Here is an 18,202-nt window from a genome sequence, read left to right on the forward strand (position 1 = left end):
TTCTCCCCGGGACTGGCGGGAGTACTGAAATCAACAGCATGATACCTGTAATGAGCCTGAGCACTGCTCGATAGCGCTGATCAAGAGCCTTCCAACATCACTGATCAGTGGAAGTAAAGGTCCTGGGCATGCATTTGAGTAATAATTCCTGTTGAAAGGGGGAATTCTGGGCATTATCACTTACATAATTCATGAACCCGAAGGAAGGAAGGCTGATGCGGGTTAGTCACGTGCTCAAACATAGTTGGTGGACTATAAAGTATAAACCCTGTATAACTAATTAGTACTTCATGTGCCACAATATTTTCGTCTCAATCATCTTTGATTCCGTACCGTGACCATCTAAGTTTAAAAAATCCCATAGTACCAAGAAGAGGTATACCTGCGCTTTTTTCTAATCTCCTTTAGTATGTTGTCTGATGATTGGTTTTTGCCATGAAACTCTGAGTAACAACGAACCACTGCCGCGCTTGTTTCGCCAGGGCGGATAATGCTGGCATTATAAATAAGTAGCATTATAGTGTGCGATTTGCAACGAGCATTATGCTAGCATTATAACACTACATTTCCGCAAAAGTGGCATTATACTCAAATGGCCCTTACTTAATTAAAGGGGAAGTTAAGGCAAAAAATAAAATTTCACCAGTTGTAGTCTTCGGGGTGCTGAGTCGAATGGTCTTGGTCCGAGAAAGCTGAGACGCTCCCTTCCTACTTGAATCCCAATCGAACTCGCGCACTTCCACCGAAACTGGGTGACTGCGCCCTACTAGTACTAGATGGGGATTTGTATGCAAAATGTCACTAAAAGCGCCATTTCGTTCTTATAAAAGCACGGATGACCGCGATTGGCCCATATGTTGTAGTCTTTTGGACGCTGAGTCGACTGGTTTTGGTCCGAAAAGGCTGCGATGCAGCGTTCCGCCTTTATTCCCAATCGAACATGGTTGAAGAAGCGGTCACGTGTTTTTGGATGCCCAAATCACCTGGTCACCACGCCAGCAGGCGACAACTTTCACACCAAGGTTCAACTCGAGTTCAACTCGAGTGACAGGACTGCACCCAAATAAGGTCAAACAGGCTAGTAAGTTGTACCCTGCAGGCACGGTGACCAGGTACTACACATGTAGGTGACTGGTGTTACAGTGGTGTATGCAGGAGCACGTGACCGCTTCTTCAACCATGTTCGATTAGGAATAAAGGAGGAACGCTGCATCGCAGCCTTTTCGGACCAAAACCAATCGACTCAGCGTCCAAAAGACTACAACATATGGGCCAATCGCGGTCATCCATGCTTTTATAAGAACGAAATGGCACTTTTAGTGACATTTTGCATACAAATCCCCATCTAGTAGGGCGCAGTCACCCAGTTTCGGTGGAAGTACGCGAGTTCGATTGGGATTCAAGTAGGAAGGAAGCGTCTCAGCTTCCTCGGACCACGACCATTCGACTCAGCACCCCGGCCGAAGACTACAACTGGTGAAATTTTAATTTTTGCCCCTTTTTTAAACTAACTAATTACTTACTTTAGCGAAAACCAGGCTATTAAAGTTATTACTATTAGGGTGAAAATCATTTTTTTGAGAAAAAGGATGTTTTGTAAAAAAGGTTGAGTCGCGTGGACGTCGACGCTCGAGTGCAGTGAACATGGTGAAGTGGAACAGAGAATCTCGCTTGTTTGAAGAAGTAGCAGTCATCAGGTCATGGCAGGAAGGGTTTCAGCAGTCAGGGAAGTCAAAGGGCTTCCGGTAGAATATTCCCTGCTAGCTACTCCTCTAGTCACAACGAAGAGTTTTTGAGCTGATCGACCGGATTCCATCTCCTACACTCAGGGATGGCGAAATTTCTGCGCTAGCTGCTGCTTGCGGGAAATGGTGAAGAAATCGTCTCCAGTTAAGAGTCGTGATGGCGATAGCGAGGAGAACCTGGACGACATCGATCCAGCCAATCGAAGTACGGAGATACTACGTAGCTGTTTCTGGGCCTCACACAAAGGGAACACGCGCAGCTGAGCTCATACGTTTGCAGCAAGTTCACCAGGAAAAAGGCTTGAAGCGCAGTGTGAAAACTGTTTTGAATTGAAGTCCTTGGCGATGCCAGGCGAATGAGCGAGCAGATCGAGAGGCCTCCACTCGAGACTTTCCTCGCTGGACAGCTAGCTGCTAGGGATTGTATGGAGCAATAGCAGCATAAAATTAGCATTATGATCATGATTTTCTAGCATTTTCCATGCCGTCTATGCAGAACTACTAGTCTTCATATAAGGAGGCAGATATGCCTGTTTGTTGTACGACTTTAAATAAATCCAACCAACCAACCAACTACGAAACGAGCACAATACTGCCCAAACCAAGCCATTCTTCCATACTTACTACTGGTGAATTGCTGGCATTACAGAGGAACAGCAGCATTACAAGTAGCATTATGATACAGTTTTTCTGGCATTGCCATTAGCATTATCCCGCAAAATAACTAGCATTATCCGCCCAGGCCTACTCGCCAACCTGAACATTTCAGTTCCTCGTGCAGAGACTCAATCGAAGCAGGCCAGGCGGATTCGGAATATAAGTATCCCTGAGTTCAGAATGGCTCTGGAGCAAGAACTTCAGCATTTCCCTTCCCTTCCACAGTCGTCAAGCGTGGATGATACGTGGCATGATTGGCACTCGCGCTTTATGACTGTCCTGGACAGGTATGCTCCAATGAAGACTGTACCACCGCGCCGCAAGCCTCTACCTCCATGGTCCGACCGTGAGACGTATCAACTCATCAGGACACGGAATAGGCTGCACACGAGCTGGCTCCGGAACCCCGAAGATATGGCACTTCACAGTGCATTCAAACTGGCTCGGACGCAGGCATCTAACGCGATTCGGCGCAAACGAAACTCGTATTTTCATCAGACATATCAACCTGCATCTGCAAACCCTTGTATGCTCTGGCAACAGCCTTACAGGCCGTACCCGAGCACAACCGGATCCTACATGCGACGTTGAAGAGGTCGGCAATACGTTCCATCAAGTTGTGACCGACGCCAATAGACCTCCCATATTGGCAGAACCTCAGGGGCCATTGAGAGGGGATGTCCTTTCGGATTTTCAAGGGACTGATGCAGATTCCGTTTACGAACTGCTCCGTAAAGTCGACGCCAGAAAAGCAACCGGTAGTGACGGGGTCCCAGGATCGTTGCTGCTCGCCACTGCCGACATCATCGCACCAAGCCTCACCCAACTTTTCAACATGTCCCTGAAATCGGGTATCGTTCCTCGGGCCTTCAAGCTAGCAGAGGTTCGCCCCCTCTTCAAATCGGGAGATCCTGCTTCCCCTGGGAATTATAGACCAGTATCTCTACTACCCATTATTTCGAAAATCCTCGAGCGGATTGTACAAAACCAGTTACAAGGTCAGCTTTCCCGTGTTCATGCGCTGCCTGACACGCAGTTTGCGTACCGGCATGGCTACTCAACAGAAGATGCATTGGTTGTCCTGACGGACACGCTCCTGGAGGCCCGCGATCGACACCAGGTATCGGGAGTGCGCTTTCTCGATCTCTCCAAAGCATTTGACAAAGTCAGTCATGAGCGTCTCATTCAGGACCTGTTTGCTTTAGGAGTGACAGGCAGATCCCTTCGCTGGCTCATCAGCTACCTCAGTGAGCGGACACAGCGAGTTTGTTTCAGGGCCAGCAGCAGCACAATCACCTCTTGCAGCTGCGGTGTGCCCCAGGGATCGGTGCTCGGCCCGCTGCTTTTTAACGTGTACACAAGAGATGTTCCTCAGGTAGCCCAATCCGCAGCCACGATCCAGTTCGCCGATGACGTCGCAGTATATTGTAGCGCTGACACGACTCAGGCTGTTGCCAGTACGCTCTCCACCGCAGTCTCCTCCTTGGCTACATGGCTGGAAGAGTGAGGACTGATTCTGAATGAGAAGAAGCCTGAGTCAAGTTCTCACAGTCTTTCCTGGTAGAGACGCTGGACCCCGGGTCACAGTCCTCTGTCGAAGCCAAGCTCTGCCGACAGTCACCAGCGCGAAGTACCTTGGTGTTACGAATTTGTAGTACGACTATGATTTACGCATGTCGTTGTATTTGGTTCTTGTCTTGTGGAGTCCAGTGTCTGATGTCATATATGGTCTAGGTGTACGCGCGAGTATGGTGTGATGTGTGACGTTTATGGTATGTGGTGCATGCAAGAGTACGCGTTGTCAGAGTGTGAGGATGTGCTTCCGTCTGTGTGAGAGTGACTGTCAAGTGAATGCTGTACATGCGCAGTGCTAGTTTGGTCTGGGAATGAGAGTCGTGTGTGATTCGTCCGTGGTCTGGTTGTCTTGGTCTTGGTCATGTGTTCTGTACGTATTAGTCCCTGATTGGTCGTCACGATTTGTCCTCGGTTTATTACTGCTTGTTCTTTGTTGGTCCTCGGAGTCTTTTCCCGGGAGTCTCTCCCGTCGTCGTTTTCTGTCTAGTCTTTTCGTCTCTCTCTCCTCCTGCGCCCTCGTCATTTCTTGGTATAATATAAGAGTATTGAAGATACAATCAAGAGTTTGCGTTGTTGTGTGGCGAGGGCCTGGGGGAGAACCAATTTCCGTTACAGTGGCGCCCAACGTGGAGACTGGCTCGAACCTGATTCTACTTCTCCACAAGTAGTTTATGCTCGCCGTGGTCCTTTCGTTTCTCCTTTCAGTTTTGTCGACGTGTGGCGACTTTATTATTTTTATTTCGGCAAGCGGAACTGGTCGTTCATCAGGCTGGTTCAACCTCGCGCTGCACTACAAGCAAGCCTCTTTCCCGGTGAGTCGCTCCCGGAACGGGATGTCGTTGTTGTCGTACTAGTCTAATTGTTGCATGTGAAAGCCTTCGGAGATGATGTGTCCAGTATAATGTATTACTTCCCAGAAGGGCTCAGGTCCCGAATGTTTCCACGTCGTTCTGTTTATAATATTTTCACAATCTCGGTAGTCGATCTTTTACCTTGTGTGGGCGATTCTGTTTGTGTCGAGCGTCGTAGTACTCCACCCGCCATGGGTTATGCTTTCAGTGAACGTGGTTTTTTCGAGTCAGTGAGCGTATATTTGCGGTGTTTTGTACTGGCCAATTTTCTTGGTTACGAGGATACACTTGGTTCATAGCTGTCAATCCCAGTTATGGCTTTCGCTGTAGTTTATTCACTTGCCTGCCTATTTTGTTGTCGTCAGCATTACTGCACGGATACACCCAGGGCCCGGGTGCTTTCCCCGTCGTTCTGTTTGTCGGGGCAATGTAGTATTTTCACAATCTGCGTCGTGGGTTTTGTTTTTGGTGCTTGTTATCTTTTCGCGATCCGGTTCTTGTGTCTCTCTTGTGTCTTTCTGTTTTGGGTTTTGGCAGTCAGTGTACGTATATTTGCTGGGGTTTGTGCAGTTTCTTGATTAGCCTTTCAGTGGAGTTGTGTAACTGTTTGGTTTCCTGTGATGGTTTGTAGGATTCTCGTTTCGGATCCAGGATTTTTTGTGAGCGTATGGTTTCGTAATTATTGTGTTTCGGCATATGGGTTTCTCTAGTTCGTTTGGGTGGGCGTCTGATCATGGTGAGCCACGGTCTGCCTGGTGGTCTGCAGGGATCCTGTGTTTTGTTGTATCGGTTTGCCTTGCGGGTGTTATGGTTTCCGTGTGTTGCTGGTTGGCCCTTGCGCGCCCCAGTCGGTCCCTGACAGTTTTTTTTCTCGTTTTTTTGCGAAGCGGATGTAGTTCCGTGTTTTTCAGGTTCAATCCCTGTGGTTTTTTCAGGTTCAATCCCTGTGGTTTTTTCAGGTTCAATCCCTGTGTTTTTTTCTCTATAATATTATTTGCGTAATGGCGGCCATAGTAATTTGTTTCGTCTATACTGTCCTCACTGTTGGTTTAACCCTACATGCCTGCTGTTCCTATGTTTACCATGTACTGATCGAATGCTCTTGTACCTGTGTTTCTTTTTTTGCCCTGCTTGGCGCACCATACCTGGAACAACAACGGACTGGCCAAGCCGTACAAGCTTGCCATACGGTCGTTCGTCAGGCTCACAACTACCCGACAACCAAGGGACCTACTGTTTCTTTTCTCTGATGTTTGTCATTTGTTCTGCCTGTTCTTTATTTTCCCTGAGTTGAGAGTCGAGGTCGACTCTCGCCGGAGGGGAAGGCTATGTTACGAATTTGTAGTACGACTATGATTTACGCATGTCGTTGTATTTGGTTCTTGTCTTGTGGAGTCCAGTGTCTGATGTCATATATGGTCTAGGTGTACGCGCGAGTATGGTGTGATGTGTGACGTTTATGGTATGTGGTGCATGCAAGAGTACGCGTTGTCAGAGTGTGAGGATGTGCTTCCGTCTGTGTGAGAGTGACTGTCAAGTGAATGCTGTACATGCGCAGTGCTAGTTTGGTCTGGGAATGAGAGTCGTGTGTGATTCGTCCGTGGTCTGGTTGTCTTGGTCTTGGTCATGTGTTCTGTACGTATTAGTCCCTGATTGGTCGTCACGATTTGTCCTCGGTTTATTACTGCTTGTTCTTTGTTGGTCCTCGGAGTCTTTTCCCGGGAGTCTCTCCCGTCGTCGTTTTCTGTCTAGTCTTTTCGTCTCTCTCTCCTCCTGCGCCCTCGTCATTTCTTGGTATAATATAAGAGTATTGAAGATACAATCAAGAGTTTGCGTTGTTGTGTGGCGAGGGCCTGGGGGAGAACCAATTTCCGTTACATTGGCGTCATCATTGACGAGGGGCTGAACTTTCAGCAACACCTGGAAGCCATTACAGCAAAGGTGTCCCGCAAAGTAGGTGCCCTCTGGCGGACTCGGAGATGCTTGAGCCTGGCGGCCCGAGTCACCTACTTGAAGTCCGTGGTGATGCCGGATCTGACCTACGCATCAAGTTGTTTCGTGTTCTGTCTAACTGCCCAGCAAGCAACGGATCTCCAGACGCTGGAGAACAAAGCGGTTCGCGCAGTTTTTGGCGCTCGGCCATACGACTCTGCTCCAACGGGTGGAACTCTACCGAATCTCAGAGCTGCACAAGCAAAAGGCGCTATTGCTCACCTGGCGATGCATCCACGGCATTGCGGGGAACCGGCTCTGTGGACTGATTTCAAGGTCACCAGATCGGCACCCGCTTGCAGAAGGACATCGGAGCGCACGTACCACCCGCCGCAAGCCACGCTGGTCAGGCTAGGTTCTCTGTTGCCGCTCCCAAGCTGTGGAACGCACTACCCAGCGACATCCGCACCATCCCCCAACGCAGTGTGTTCAAGATGTCAGTCATCCCACATACGCTCGCTCCATGAAACGTATCACCCATTATTCCAGTCACTGTTGCTGTCGCATCCACTCGTATGTCGCATCCACTCGTAGTCCACGTCCACTGATGTCGACCGAGGTAGCTCTCTTGCTACTGTGTAATAGTGACATGTACCCAGCTAATGTCTCTGCTTCGTTCAGGGAATTCAGAATAGGAAGTCTGCTGTACCACCCGCTCTTTTCTTTTTACTTTTAAAAGCGATTATTTGTAACATGGAAATTTGTTCCTTGGCTCACCATCTGAGTTCTTAAAGCTATTATTCATTTTCTGCTGCCCCCGGTTATTTCTTTTATTAGTATTATTATTTTCTTTGCCTTCGCTTTCTTGTTATTGGGCAACTTGCCCGTTAGAATCTGCGAAGTAAAATAAACAACAACAACAAAGCCAAACTCCTACAGTACTCGTACTCGTACTCCTCATGCATGACCTTGTGATGGACTAGTTGACTACAAAACAAATATCGTACAAATATCGTACTGGTCTCGTCATCTTCCAGTTACAATCGACATTCTTTGTTCCGTTGGGACTGTAGCTTTTGCTCGTTTTCGTTGCGCTTGCCTTCCCCTCTTTGGTCTTTTCATAACCTTGAACCTTCCAAGTTGGAAGGCTGTCGGTTAGCGCTACGGAGATGTGTTGAAGCTAGGTGTCAGGACGTCGAATGTCTCAGTACTCTGTCAGTTTTGTGCCTAGTTATTGCACTTTCTGACTGTATAATAGTATCCCGTTACAGTGATGGAGAGTTACTCTTAACTCGTATCCATATATCCCTTTCTTTTCTACATTTATTTATGGCTCAACATCCGAGTTTCAAATTGTATTATTATTATTATTATTATTAGCACACGCTATGGTTTCAGTGCTTATTTACGTAGGCGCTGACTGGTGGAATGCACTGCCACCTGCTTACCGCCTTTCACCTGCTGAATTTCGATCATCCATCAAGACGTTCTTAGGGTTCCCTGTAAGAAGGCGATGCCGCCTGTTGGGAATTCCCTAGTACTACAATGTACTATAAAAATAAGATGATCTACTCGTAGGTCTACTCGTACTGCCAGTGCCACTCATGTCATGAACTCAAGGCAGTAAAGCGGCCTCATGTCCTAGCGCCTTATCGTCTTTCGCCTTGCAGTTCTGACGGGTCACATCGGGCGCGGTCTTGAGTTTTGTCGCTAGCGCTAGCGGGCGGCGCAGCGGTTGAGACACATGCGCAATAAACAAGGAAATGGCGTTGGTGCAAAGCCCGCTTTGCAAAAAAATTGCGAATATCGAACTCGCGATCGATATCGAGCTGAAACTTGCTCCTATGATTTTTTGACTTGTTTTCTGTTGTGAAGTAACTGGCTGGTGGCTTGAAAACAACAAACAACAGCCATCATGACTGAAACTCAGCCCCACTCGAAGACCTTTCAGGATAGGGAGAAGCCTTCAGCTATCCGTGCCAGCAATGTATCGGCGGCGAAATGTAATGTTCGGACCCTTGCTTCGCGGTGCGCTTTCAATGCGTTTGAGTGAAATACAATTTTCTGCTGTTTTGTAAAAAAATGCAGCTGTTGCTGATGCTGTCCGCACCAGTCTTGGCCCGAGAGGCATGGACAAGATGGTAGGGATGATTTGTTGAGTTTAGATGCCTTTGTAGAGGCTGTGCAGAAATGTTCTGCTCGCTGATTGTTGGTTAAACAGATTCAGGCTGGCAATGGAGAAGTAACTGTAACGAATGATGGTGCCACCATTCTCAAGCAAATGAAGGTTCTGCATCCCGCTGCTTCCATGGTGAGCTGTGTAATGTAGTGTCGGTATTGTGGATGAAACGTGTGCTCTTAGGTAGCATACTCGCGAGCGCTCTTTCACCAGTAATGAAATTCAATTCAATCATTGCTTGAATTGTTTGAAATACACATACAATTATTCATGAAGTTTTGAAAAGAATTCGCCACCCATTCTACATGTAGCTAGATTGGAGATAAAGCACTTTTTCCTTCTTTATTTTTAGTCCGTTGTTTACTATTTTTATTGTGCAATAGGATTGATGGCGAGGCGTAGGAGCATGTCAGGGTGATTTTAATTTTACTGCCCCATAGAGATTCTAAATTGATGCACGGATGCAGATTTTGAGCTTCCGTTCATGCATTCGTTCATTGTGCTGGTTTGAATAAGGCAAACTGCTTGGTGGGATGAATGCAAAGTTTCATGGGAGTTCATTATCGCTACCGACAAGAACATCCACAGACAGAAGAACGAGCAGTTGTTTTTTTCTTCGTAACTCTGAGTTTCACGAACTGAATTGATCATCAGACGAAAATAAACATGAGTCTGCACTTTCCATACTGGTCAGGCTTGTAGCGGAATTTTTTGTTGATGTCATGTCTCCCAGCGACCTTGAGTCATCACATACAACTTCATAATGGATTTGCAGTTTCGCATATTATACCTGGTAAACTAACAAGCAAGGCCTGCAAAACCAAAGTCTGAATTACCGTACTCACTTGATTAGAAGCCCCTCTCGAATAAAAATCCCTCTTGAATAATAGCCCCCCTACAAGGACTGTTTGAAAAAATACAAGCCCTTCTCGAATAGAAGCCCGGACTACTATTCGCAAAGTATGGGGTGACCAGGTAGTGCCATGTATGAAGGTCAAGTGTGCAAAAAATCCCTCTTGAATAATAGCCCCCCTACAAGGACTGTTTGAAAAAATACAAGCCCTTCTCGAATAGAAGCCCGGACTACTATTCGCAAAGTATGGGGTGACCAGGTAGTGCCATGTATGAAGGTCAAGTGTGCAAAAAAAGCACCCCGTGCATGTTCATATTGGTATATGTGTTTTGACGTATACGTTAAAGTCGCTTCACATGTAGAAATTTGACAGGGGGCGGATCGACGGTACTTCACGATACGTGCTCTCTTTCTACCTTACATTTCTGAAGTTTGGCTTCTCGAACCAACACCAAAGTACGATAATTAAGTATTCATATGAGTTGCTCGGTGCTCGCCTTTCACATTCCAGTGTCATAGAAGCCTGTTTGATCACACCTTGACCTTTGCTGTTAAAGCAGGTGAAAGCCGTGAGTGTTTGTCTTCCCCGTATGTTCACGCATGTACGACTCCGAAGTGAGCTTGTCTCCCGTATTGTTTGATGCAGCTGGTGGAGCTCTCCAAAGCTCAGGATGTCGAGGCCGGTGATGGAACAACTACAGTTGTAGTGCTTGCCGGCAGCCTCCTTGGAGCTTGCCAGAAGCTCTTGGACAAAGGTAATAGTGATGTCTTTCAGTAGTGTGAACTCGTTTGGAGCATAGCTGTGCTATTGTAAGACTTGCATTCGCCCCCATTGTTTCCTGGTAGTGGCTTCTTTTCTAAGTGCGGGATTGCCTACAAATGTAGGTGGGAATAGAACGATCAGTGGTCTGGTGTATTGAGGCAGGAGCAATTCCAGCGGCGCTTTGTCAGTTTGGTAGTGACTATTTTGTGTATTGTTGAAACTCGCCAAATGATGTCGGTTGCAACTTTTTATGTTGGTTTCCATCTTTAGGCATTCACCCCACCACGATCTCCGACAGCTTCCAGCGTGCCGCTGTCAAGGCCGTTGAGATCCTTACTACCATGGCTGTTCCACTGGAGCTGAGCGATCGCGAGTCTATGCTGAAGAGTGCCACTACATCTCTCAACTCCAAGGTATCCTGGGCTTTCCTTTGGCTGCATGCCACTACTGGGGTTGGAAGGAATGCTCGTTGTGTTGTGGACCAGAAAGCTAGTTAGCTTCATTGAGTTCAAACTTTACTCCTAACTACTGCTTGAAACTTGCTTGAAATATTCAGGTGTGAGAATAAGTGAAGTGTTCCTCCTTGCATGGCGTTTTGTAGCGTTTTGGTAGTAGTAATAGAGAGGTTCCGCATAACGTAATTACGTTAGCAAAAAACGTAGTCGATCTACGGAAAGTCTTACGGAAACTGCATGCGCATCTGGGTTCCGCCATACGGACTTTTCAAATCACGTGGCTGCCCTTGGCAACTCCGAACGCGGCAGTGTACGACCAGATCGACCTGGGTAGAGAGTCATAAATGTGTACCCCAATCCACTTACGGACCAGCTACGTTATCAGAGCCCTATCTACGTACTTTCCGTAGTGAACTTTCAAATCACGTGGCTGCCCTTGGCAACTCCGAACGCGGCAGTGTACGACCAGATCGACCTGGGTAGAGAGTCATAAATTTGTACCCCAATCCACTTACGGACCAGCTACGTTATCAGAGCCCTATCTACGTACTTTCCGTAGTGAACTTTCCGTAAATGGAGTGCAAACTCGCGAATTCACGGGTTTTTCCCGCCCACTAATGTAAAGTTGCTGCTCAACTTTACGTAGTGCGGAACCTCTCTATTGCTGTAGCATTTGCAGTGAGTTGTGCTGCTGGAGTTTTGTGGCGTTTGTGTACTTGTTCAACCTTCAAAAACATTACAAATGGAAAGCGTTGGTTTGTGTGGTGGTAATAAATCATGCCATTGTTTTTCTATTTTGTGCGGTATGCTCTAGGTCGTTTCTCAGAATTCCCATGTGCTTGCCCCGATGGCAGTGGATGCAGTGATGCGTGTTATTGATCCAGCTACCGCCACTAACGTCGACCTGCGAGACATCAAGCTCATTCAGAAGATCGGGTGAGCAACCGCTGCAGTGCCTGATGCAGGGTTTGGATGTGCATAGGAATAGGTTGTTCATACATGTATGGTGTAGCTGTCTTTGTTGTGTCATGCGTGCACTATGCACTGACTCACATGCCCTGTTCTTACATTGACCCATCTCTCTCTCTCTCTCTCTCTCTCTCTCTCTCTCTCTCCCTCTCCCTCTCTCCTTGTGTTCCTGTATTGTGCCTCCTGCAGTGGTACATTAGAAGACACTGAGCTGATTGATGGCCTTGTCTTCACGCAAGGTCTGGCACACAGGTCTAGCGCCAACACTCGCCAGGAGAAGGCCAAAATCGGTCTGATCCAGTTCCAGATCTCGCCGCCCAAGACACAGGTGAGTCCGAGGGCTTTGGGCGTGAACGTGTCTTCTTCTGCTATGGATTGGAAGACCTCTAGCTGTGTTTTCACTGTTTTGTGGAATCCGTCCGAAACTGCATAATATTATATTGCTCGTATGAATGCTGCTTGGCCCTTGCAAACTCTCAGGCCGTGCTGTATTCAGAACGAGTGATGTGGTGGGAATTGGCTAGGTGCTGTGGCAACATTGCACATTGGATCGGATTTAACGTTACAGTGACTGTAGCAGGAGTACCTGGACAAGGTATGACTATCTGACCAGGGGGAGTTATGTGAACGGGTTTAGCTTGGTTGCTGTTGAGAAGTGGGTACAGGCTTGTACTATTGTACAGCTCAATGAAATCGAGTGAGTCAACATTGCACCCTGCACCAGTCACCATCCCAGTGTTTGCATGTCTAGGGCTGCACGGCGTGCTTGACTCGCACGGTCGGATCTCATTGAGCAGCACTATGGGGGCTGTGCAACTGTCCGTTATCTGTAAATGGTGATTTGCTGACCGCCGCCGCGAAAGAACAGGGTGGTGTGATGCTGAGTGTCTGCCGTGGGCCCCATGCATGTCTTATTGTGGGGATCCGCGTAGGAAGTGTAGTCAACACGAAATCTCATGTTGTGATGTTTGTGTAGTTTTTCTTGAGCCGTGTTTCTGCGAAATCTATTCCCTTAGCCCATTTTAACTTCCCTTTCATCCCATCCACCCTTCCAGGAAACTCCTGATTGTTATCATTTACGTCTGGAGAATCCTTCTTATAAAGTATGCATGTATGAATGAGTTTGTCTTCTGTGTCCCTTGTGTTCTCCGTGCAGATGGACAACAACGTGATTGTGTCCGACTACACACAGATGGACCGTGTGCTGCGCGAGGAGAAAGAGTACATCCTGAACATCTGCAAGCAGATCAAGAAGGCTGGCTGCAATGTCCTGCTCATCCAGAAGTCTATCCTCCGGTATGTGATATTCACCCGCCCAGCCACCCAAACTGTCCTCTGCTTGTTGATTCCACCGGGTACTCCCTCCCCACAGCAGATCCAGCGAGCAGTGCCTTGTTGAACTCCATGTGGATTCTTTTTATTTATTTTCCAGGCTCAACCAGTTTTATTTTCCATGGTACAACAATGAGAAAAGCAAAGACAATTGCACAACTATTAAACTCGAAAAACAAGCACCGTGCCCAGTGCTTATAATGCCAGGGCGTGTATTGCTTTTTGTTTCTACATAGAAGGACCGCGACCTGTGTTACTTTGTACCTGTCCCGGGTTTAGGCCAATTCAATGTGCGTGTGTGTGTGTGTTCGTGCCTGCGTGTGTGCATGCTGCATGCCGGCTTGTGTTTTCTTTTCTTCGTCTGCGCTGACAGTGATGCTATCAACGACCTTGCTCTTCACTTCCTCTCCAAGCTGAAGATTATGGTTGTTACCAATGTAGAGAGAGAAGACATTGGCTTCATCTCCAAGGTGAGAGACAGAGAAAGCCTCGTTGTCAGAGTGTTTGTGATTCGTCCTTTCCCAGTGGGACCTAGAGTCCTTGACTTGACTTTTCTGCTCGTTGCAGAGTGCCCGCCGTGCATGTGTATACTGTTACCTAGGACTGTCTCCATATGAGTTTTACGGGCCTTGTTAGCTTGGCATTCTTGACTCAGTTAATGAATGTTTAATTTTAGTTATTATAAGCGGTGCATGCTGTACTACAATAGAGTTTCGTAGTGCTGGGATGATCCGCCGTGTATCTTATCTAGCTGTATCCTCTATCTATCTCTATCTCTCTCATACACTATCTCACACACACACTCTCTCTATCTATCTATCTCACACTCACACACACTCACTCACTCAATCACTTTATCCTTTTCCCGTGTCGTTTAGACCATTGGCTGTCGCCCAGTTGCCAGTCTAGACCACTTCACAGCAGAGACGCTGGGTCATGCTGATCTCGTAGAGGAAGTGGCTGCTGGAGATGGCCGTATTCTCAAGGTATGAAGGTGCCTGTCTTTGCAATTGCTTTGCTTTTGTTGTTGGTGTTGATGTTACTGGTATGTTTGCAAGTGATGGGCATAGATGCTGTGTTTGCGACACCTGTCAATGCATGTATGCCGGTAGCCTGTATAATTATTTGTGAGGATTTGTCACACTCTGCCGACACTTCACTGTCATTCCCCTATTGACTACCAGGAGCAAAGCGAGTCCCGGTGGTGACAGTCATTTTTTTCTTCAGACTTTTCCCGTTTGCATCATTCCCTCAAACCAACGAGCAGAGGCCGGAGCGTGTTCTAATTTTTTCACATTTTCTGTTGCGTCCAGGTCACTGGTACCGGTGGCATGGCCAAGACGGTAACACTTCTTGTGCGCGGCTCAAACAAAATGGTCGTCGGCGAGGCTGACCGATCGCTCCACGACGCCCTCTGCGTCATCCGCTGCCTTGTCAAGAAGAGGTAGGAGGAAGCTAACAGTCAGCTGACTGATCTTTCTATGTTTTGTGTACAGCGTATTGTGCCAGGAATTGCGATCGATTGACGAGTAATCGGTATACTTGATTCTACGCTGACTCTGTGTTCTGCAAAATTGGGTCAATATACGTTATATCTGCTGTGACAGTACATGTACTGATAATGACTTTCTGCTGGGTCCCGTTATTCTGTGGAGCACGTGCACTTGGCAGATTGTACAACGCATGCGGGGAAATCCATCTCCACGTGTGCTGCCATCTGTCATCTACTATGATGAATGTGTTGCTGGTGTTGTTTGATTTGATGTACTTCTTGCACTGTATTCATTGTGGTGTTTTCCGGCCTTTTTCTTTTCTAGGGCACTGATTGCTGGCGGCGGTGCGCCGGAAATTGAGATGTCTCTCCGCCTCATGGAGCACGCCAACGAGCTGACCGGAATGGACAGCTATTGCGTGCGTGCTTTTGCCGAGGCGCTCGAGGTCATTCCTCTGACACTGGCTGAGAACGCCGGCCTCAACCCCATTGCGGTCGTCACAGAGCTCAGGAACAAGCATGCCCAGGGAGCGAAAACGGCTGGAATCAACGTGAAGAAGGTAAACCCTTTTTTCTGGGGCTGGGGCTAAAGCATGGTTCACATATCGCCGGTACACACCTGGCCGGGAGTGCCTCTTACGGTCTCTCCTGGCGATATGCTCTGTTTTGAACCAGTGCACTGCGTAGCAGTATCTTATGGTAAATTGCCAGTGGTTGGGGTCGAGAGAGAGTGGGGCGATGTTCTCCTGGGCTGCTCCAGCACCGATCTCATATACTAATGAACAACAGTGGTATGTGAACCGTGCGGCCCGCCGGTGCCGTAGCCCAGATGCGGTCAATGTTTTAAGCGTAGTCATCCCAATTACTTTCTTAAATTGAAGCCAAGTGTTTTGAGTATCACTCTTGGCGCCGCTTATACGCCGAGTACAAGGATGTAGACCTCTGTATTTGGAAGTAGTTTCATGCCCTGCAACAGTAATGGGGTATCGCCGAGTGGCCAACTTTGTAGTAGTTTGGTGCAATGGTACTCAAACCATATTCTCATGATCTCCGCTGGTGACGGGGCTGACCTGGGCCTCCACTGGTGCCTCCTGGGACTGATTTGGCCTATGCGAGCAGTCAGTTCAGTGTGCATTTAGGTAGAGTCTGCCTGGGGTTTGTCAATTTGCTTGCTCATTTTTCTATCGTGTTCCAAGACTGACTTGTCTGCGGTGTCGTGGATGTATTATTGTAAGCAGGGTTTGTGTTGAACTGCTGTATGATACTGCTCTGCCTCTCCATTGTTGTGCGACTGGAAAAATGGTAACACCTGTGTGTGTTTGTTTGTGTGTGTATATGTGCAGGGAAAGATCACTGACATCTTGGAGGAGAATGTCGTCCAGCCTCTCCTGGTCTCCACTAGTGCAATTCAGCTTGCCACAGAGACTGTCCGCAGCATCATGAAAATCGACGACATTGTAAGTCTGGATATCACATCGTCTCCCAGACTTGTCACCATCTTTACACAATGGGTAGCAAAGAGCCAGTCGCAAGTACAAACCCATCCAAACTGAATGGCACACCCATGCATTGACACATGTTATATTGCAGCATGTAGAAGGCCGGAAAAGGAGTGGGCCATGCAGAGAATGCTGGAAAATGAGTGGGCCATGCAGAGAATGCTGGAAAAGGAGTGGGCCATGCAGAGAATGCTGGAAAAGGAGTGGGCCATGCAGAGAATACTGGAAAAGGAGTGGGCCATGCAGAGAATGCTGGAAAAGGAGTGGGCCATGCAGAGAATACTGGAAAAGGAGTGGGCCATGCAGAGAATACTGGAAAAGGAGTGGGCCATGCAGAGAATACTGGAAAAGGAGTGGGCCATGCAGAGAATTCTGGAAAAGGAGTGGGCCATGCAGAGAATGCTGGAAAAGGAGTGGGCCATGCAGAGAATTCTGGAAAAGGAGTGGGCCATGCAGAGAATGCTGGCCATGCCCCATGCTAGTGCTGCTCAATGAAATCCGGTCACTGGAGTCAAGTTTGCTCCCTGCACCATTCCACAGCCCAATGTTCACGTGTCTAGGGTTGCACAGCGCCCGACGTGTGGGAGACTCACTCAATCAGAACTCATTGAGCAGCACTGTACGAGTACTTGTGTGTAACAAATACAAGCTGGGTGGATTGCACCGACCGCCTTGCCAACTGAAGAGAATTCTTGCCTGTGTGTTCCCAGTACGCTTGTGCCTTAGTTTCTTCTCTTGTGGTGAGAATTGTGTGATAACTAGTACTGTGTTGCTGTGTGTGTGTGTGTGTGTACGTGTGTGTGTGGTATGCGTGTGTCCGTTTGTTCTTGTTTCTCTTGCAGGTAACTGTGCAGCGGTAGTACCCCAGACACAGGTGTTGAACTCACGTGAAATCTTGTACAAAAATATTATTTTTTAACTAACCGCTTTTGGTACCTCTCCTCGACTGTCGAGACCGCATGCTGTTTTTCTTTTCATGCATGCCAGACTCATGCCATCAAGACCACCATGCCAAATCATTCAACTGGAAAATGATAGAAACCATCATTCAAAACTACTTTGTCTTGTGTTTGCTGCGCTGTGCCCAGCTCACTCGCATGCAGAACTCGGGTATTGTCTCTGTTGCAAGCTCTGTTGCAAGGAGTGTGAGTCCAGCCTGTACAGCTTGCCAGGAAAGAGCCTGTCTGGCGCAGTGAAACAGCGTGGTGTGTCGAGTATTTTTTTACGGTGCCGTCACGGTGCATCTAGTGTGAACAGAGCATTGCATTACTTGTAGGACGTTGGGAGTTCGTGCCGTTACGTGAATCACTTTCGCACTCGCTTGGACAACCCTGCATGAATCGTCTCCTGTGCAACTAGCACTGTGTACTGTAAACTGGAAAGCGTTTACGTTCTGGAACCATTAGCATGTGAAATCCCACAAATAAGCCGGTGTGAAACTGGACCTGTAGTACAATAACTGATGAAATGACTCAAATCGCAAACATTTCCACGTGCAAATAATAAATTGGCTTGTGCTCGCAAACCGTGAACTAAAACCGGCCTAAACGTTCCGCGGTTTACAGTATCCAGCTCGTGCTGTCGAGAACCCTAAACTAACCAACAAACACACAATCTGAAGACAAATGCACACGTGATCTCGAGTCCTTTCCACACTGGAGTTAGTGGGCTCGGATTCTCATCAACCCCTCCATAGTAATGTTCTTCAATCCACGGAGTAGTACAATACCGGTATTGTACTACTCCCTGCTTCAATCCCATCTGGTTAGCTTTTCCACACTGGAGTTAGTGGGCTCGGATTCTCATCAACCCCTCCATAGTAGTGTTCTTCAATCCACGGAGTAGTACAATACCGGTATTGTACTACTCCCTGCTTCAATCCCATCTGGTTAGCTTTTCC

At 47.7% G+C, this 18,202-nt stretch overlaps 1 protein-coding gene across 1 annotated transcript; it reads left to right on the forward strand.

The window, feature by feature from the left end:
• The first annotated feature begins 8,605 nt into the window (after positions 1-8,605).
• LOC135814418 (T-complex protein 1 subunit delta-like) lies at positions 8,606-17,359 on the forward strand. The gene is made up of 14 exons (XM_065327542.1): positions 8,606-8,763; positions 8,849-8,901; positions 8,982-9,071; positions 10,439-10,547; positions 10,826-10,968; positions 11,825-11,946; positions 12,169-12,307; positions 13,136-13,275; positions 13,685-13,781; positions 14,190-14,297; positions 14,625-14,755; positions 15,129-15,363; positions 16,147-16,260; positions 17,145-17,359. The coding sequence occupies exons 1-14, from the start codon at positions 8,676-8,678 to the stop codon at positions 17,160-17,162; spliced, it is 1,587 nt and encodes a 528-aa protein (XP_065183614.1). The 5' UTR covers positions 8,606-8,675; the 3' UTR covers positions 17,163-17,359.
• Positions 17,360-18,202: the final 843 nt, after the last annotated feature.

This window comes from Sycon ciliatum, chromosome 1 (genome assembly GCF_964019385.1).
Source record: "Sycon ciliatum chromosome 1, ocSycCili1.1, whole genome shotgun sequence".
NCBI lineage: Eukaryota > Metazoa > Porifera > Calcarea > Leucosolenida > Sycettidae > Sycon > Sycon ciliatum.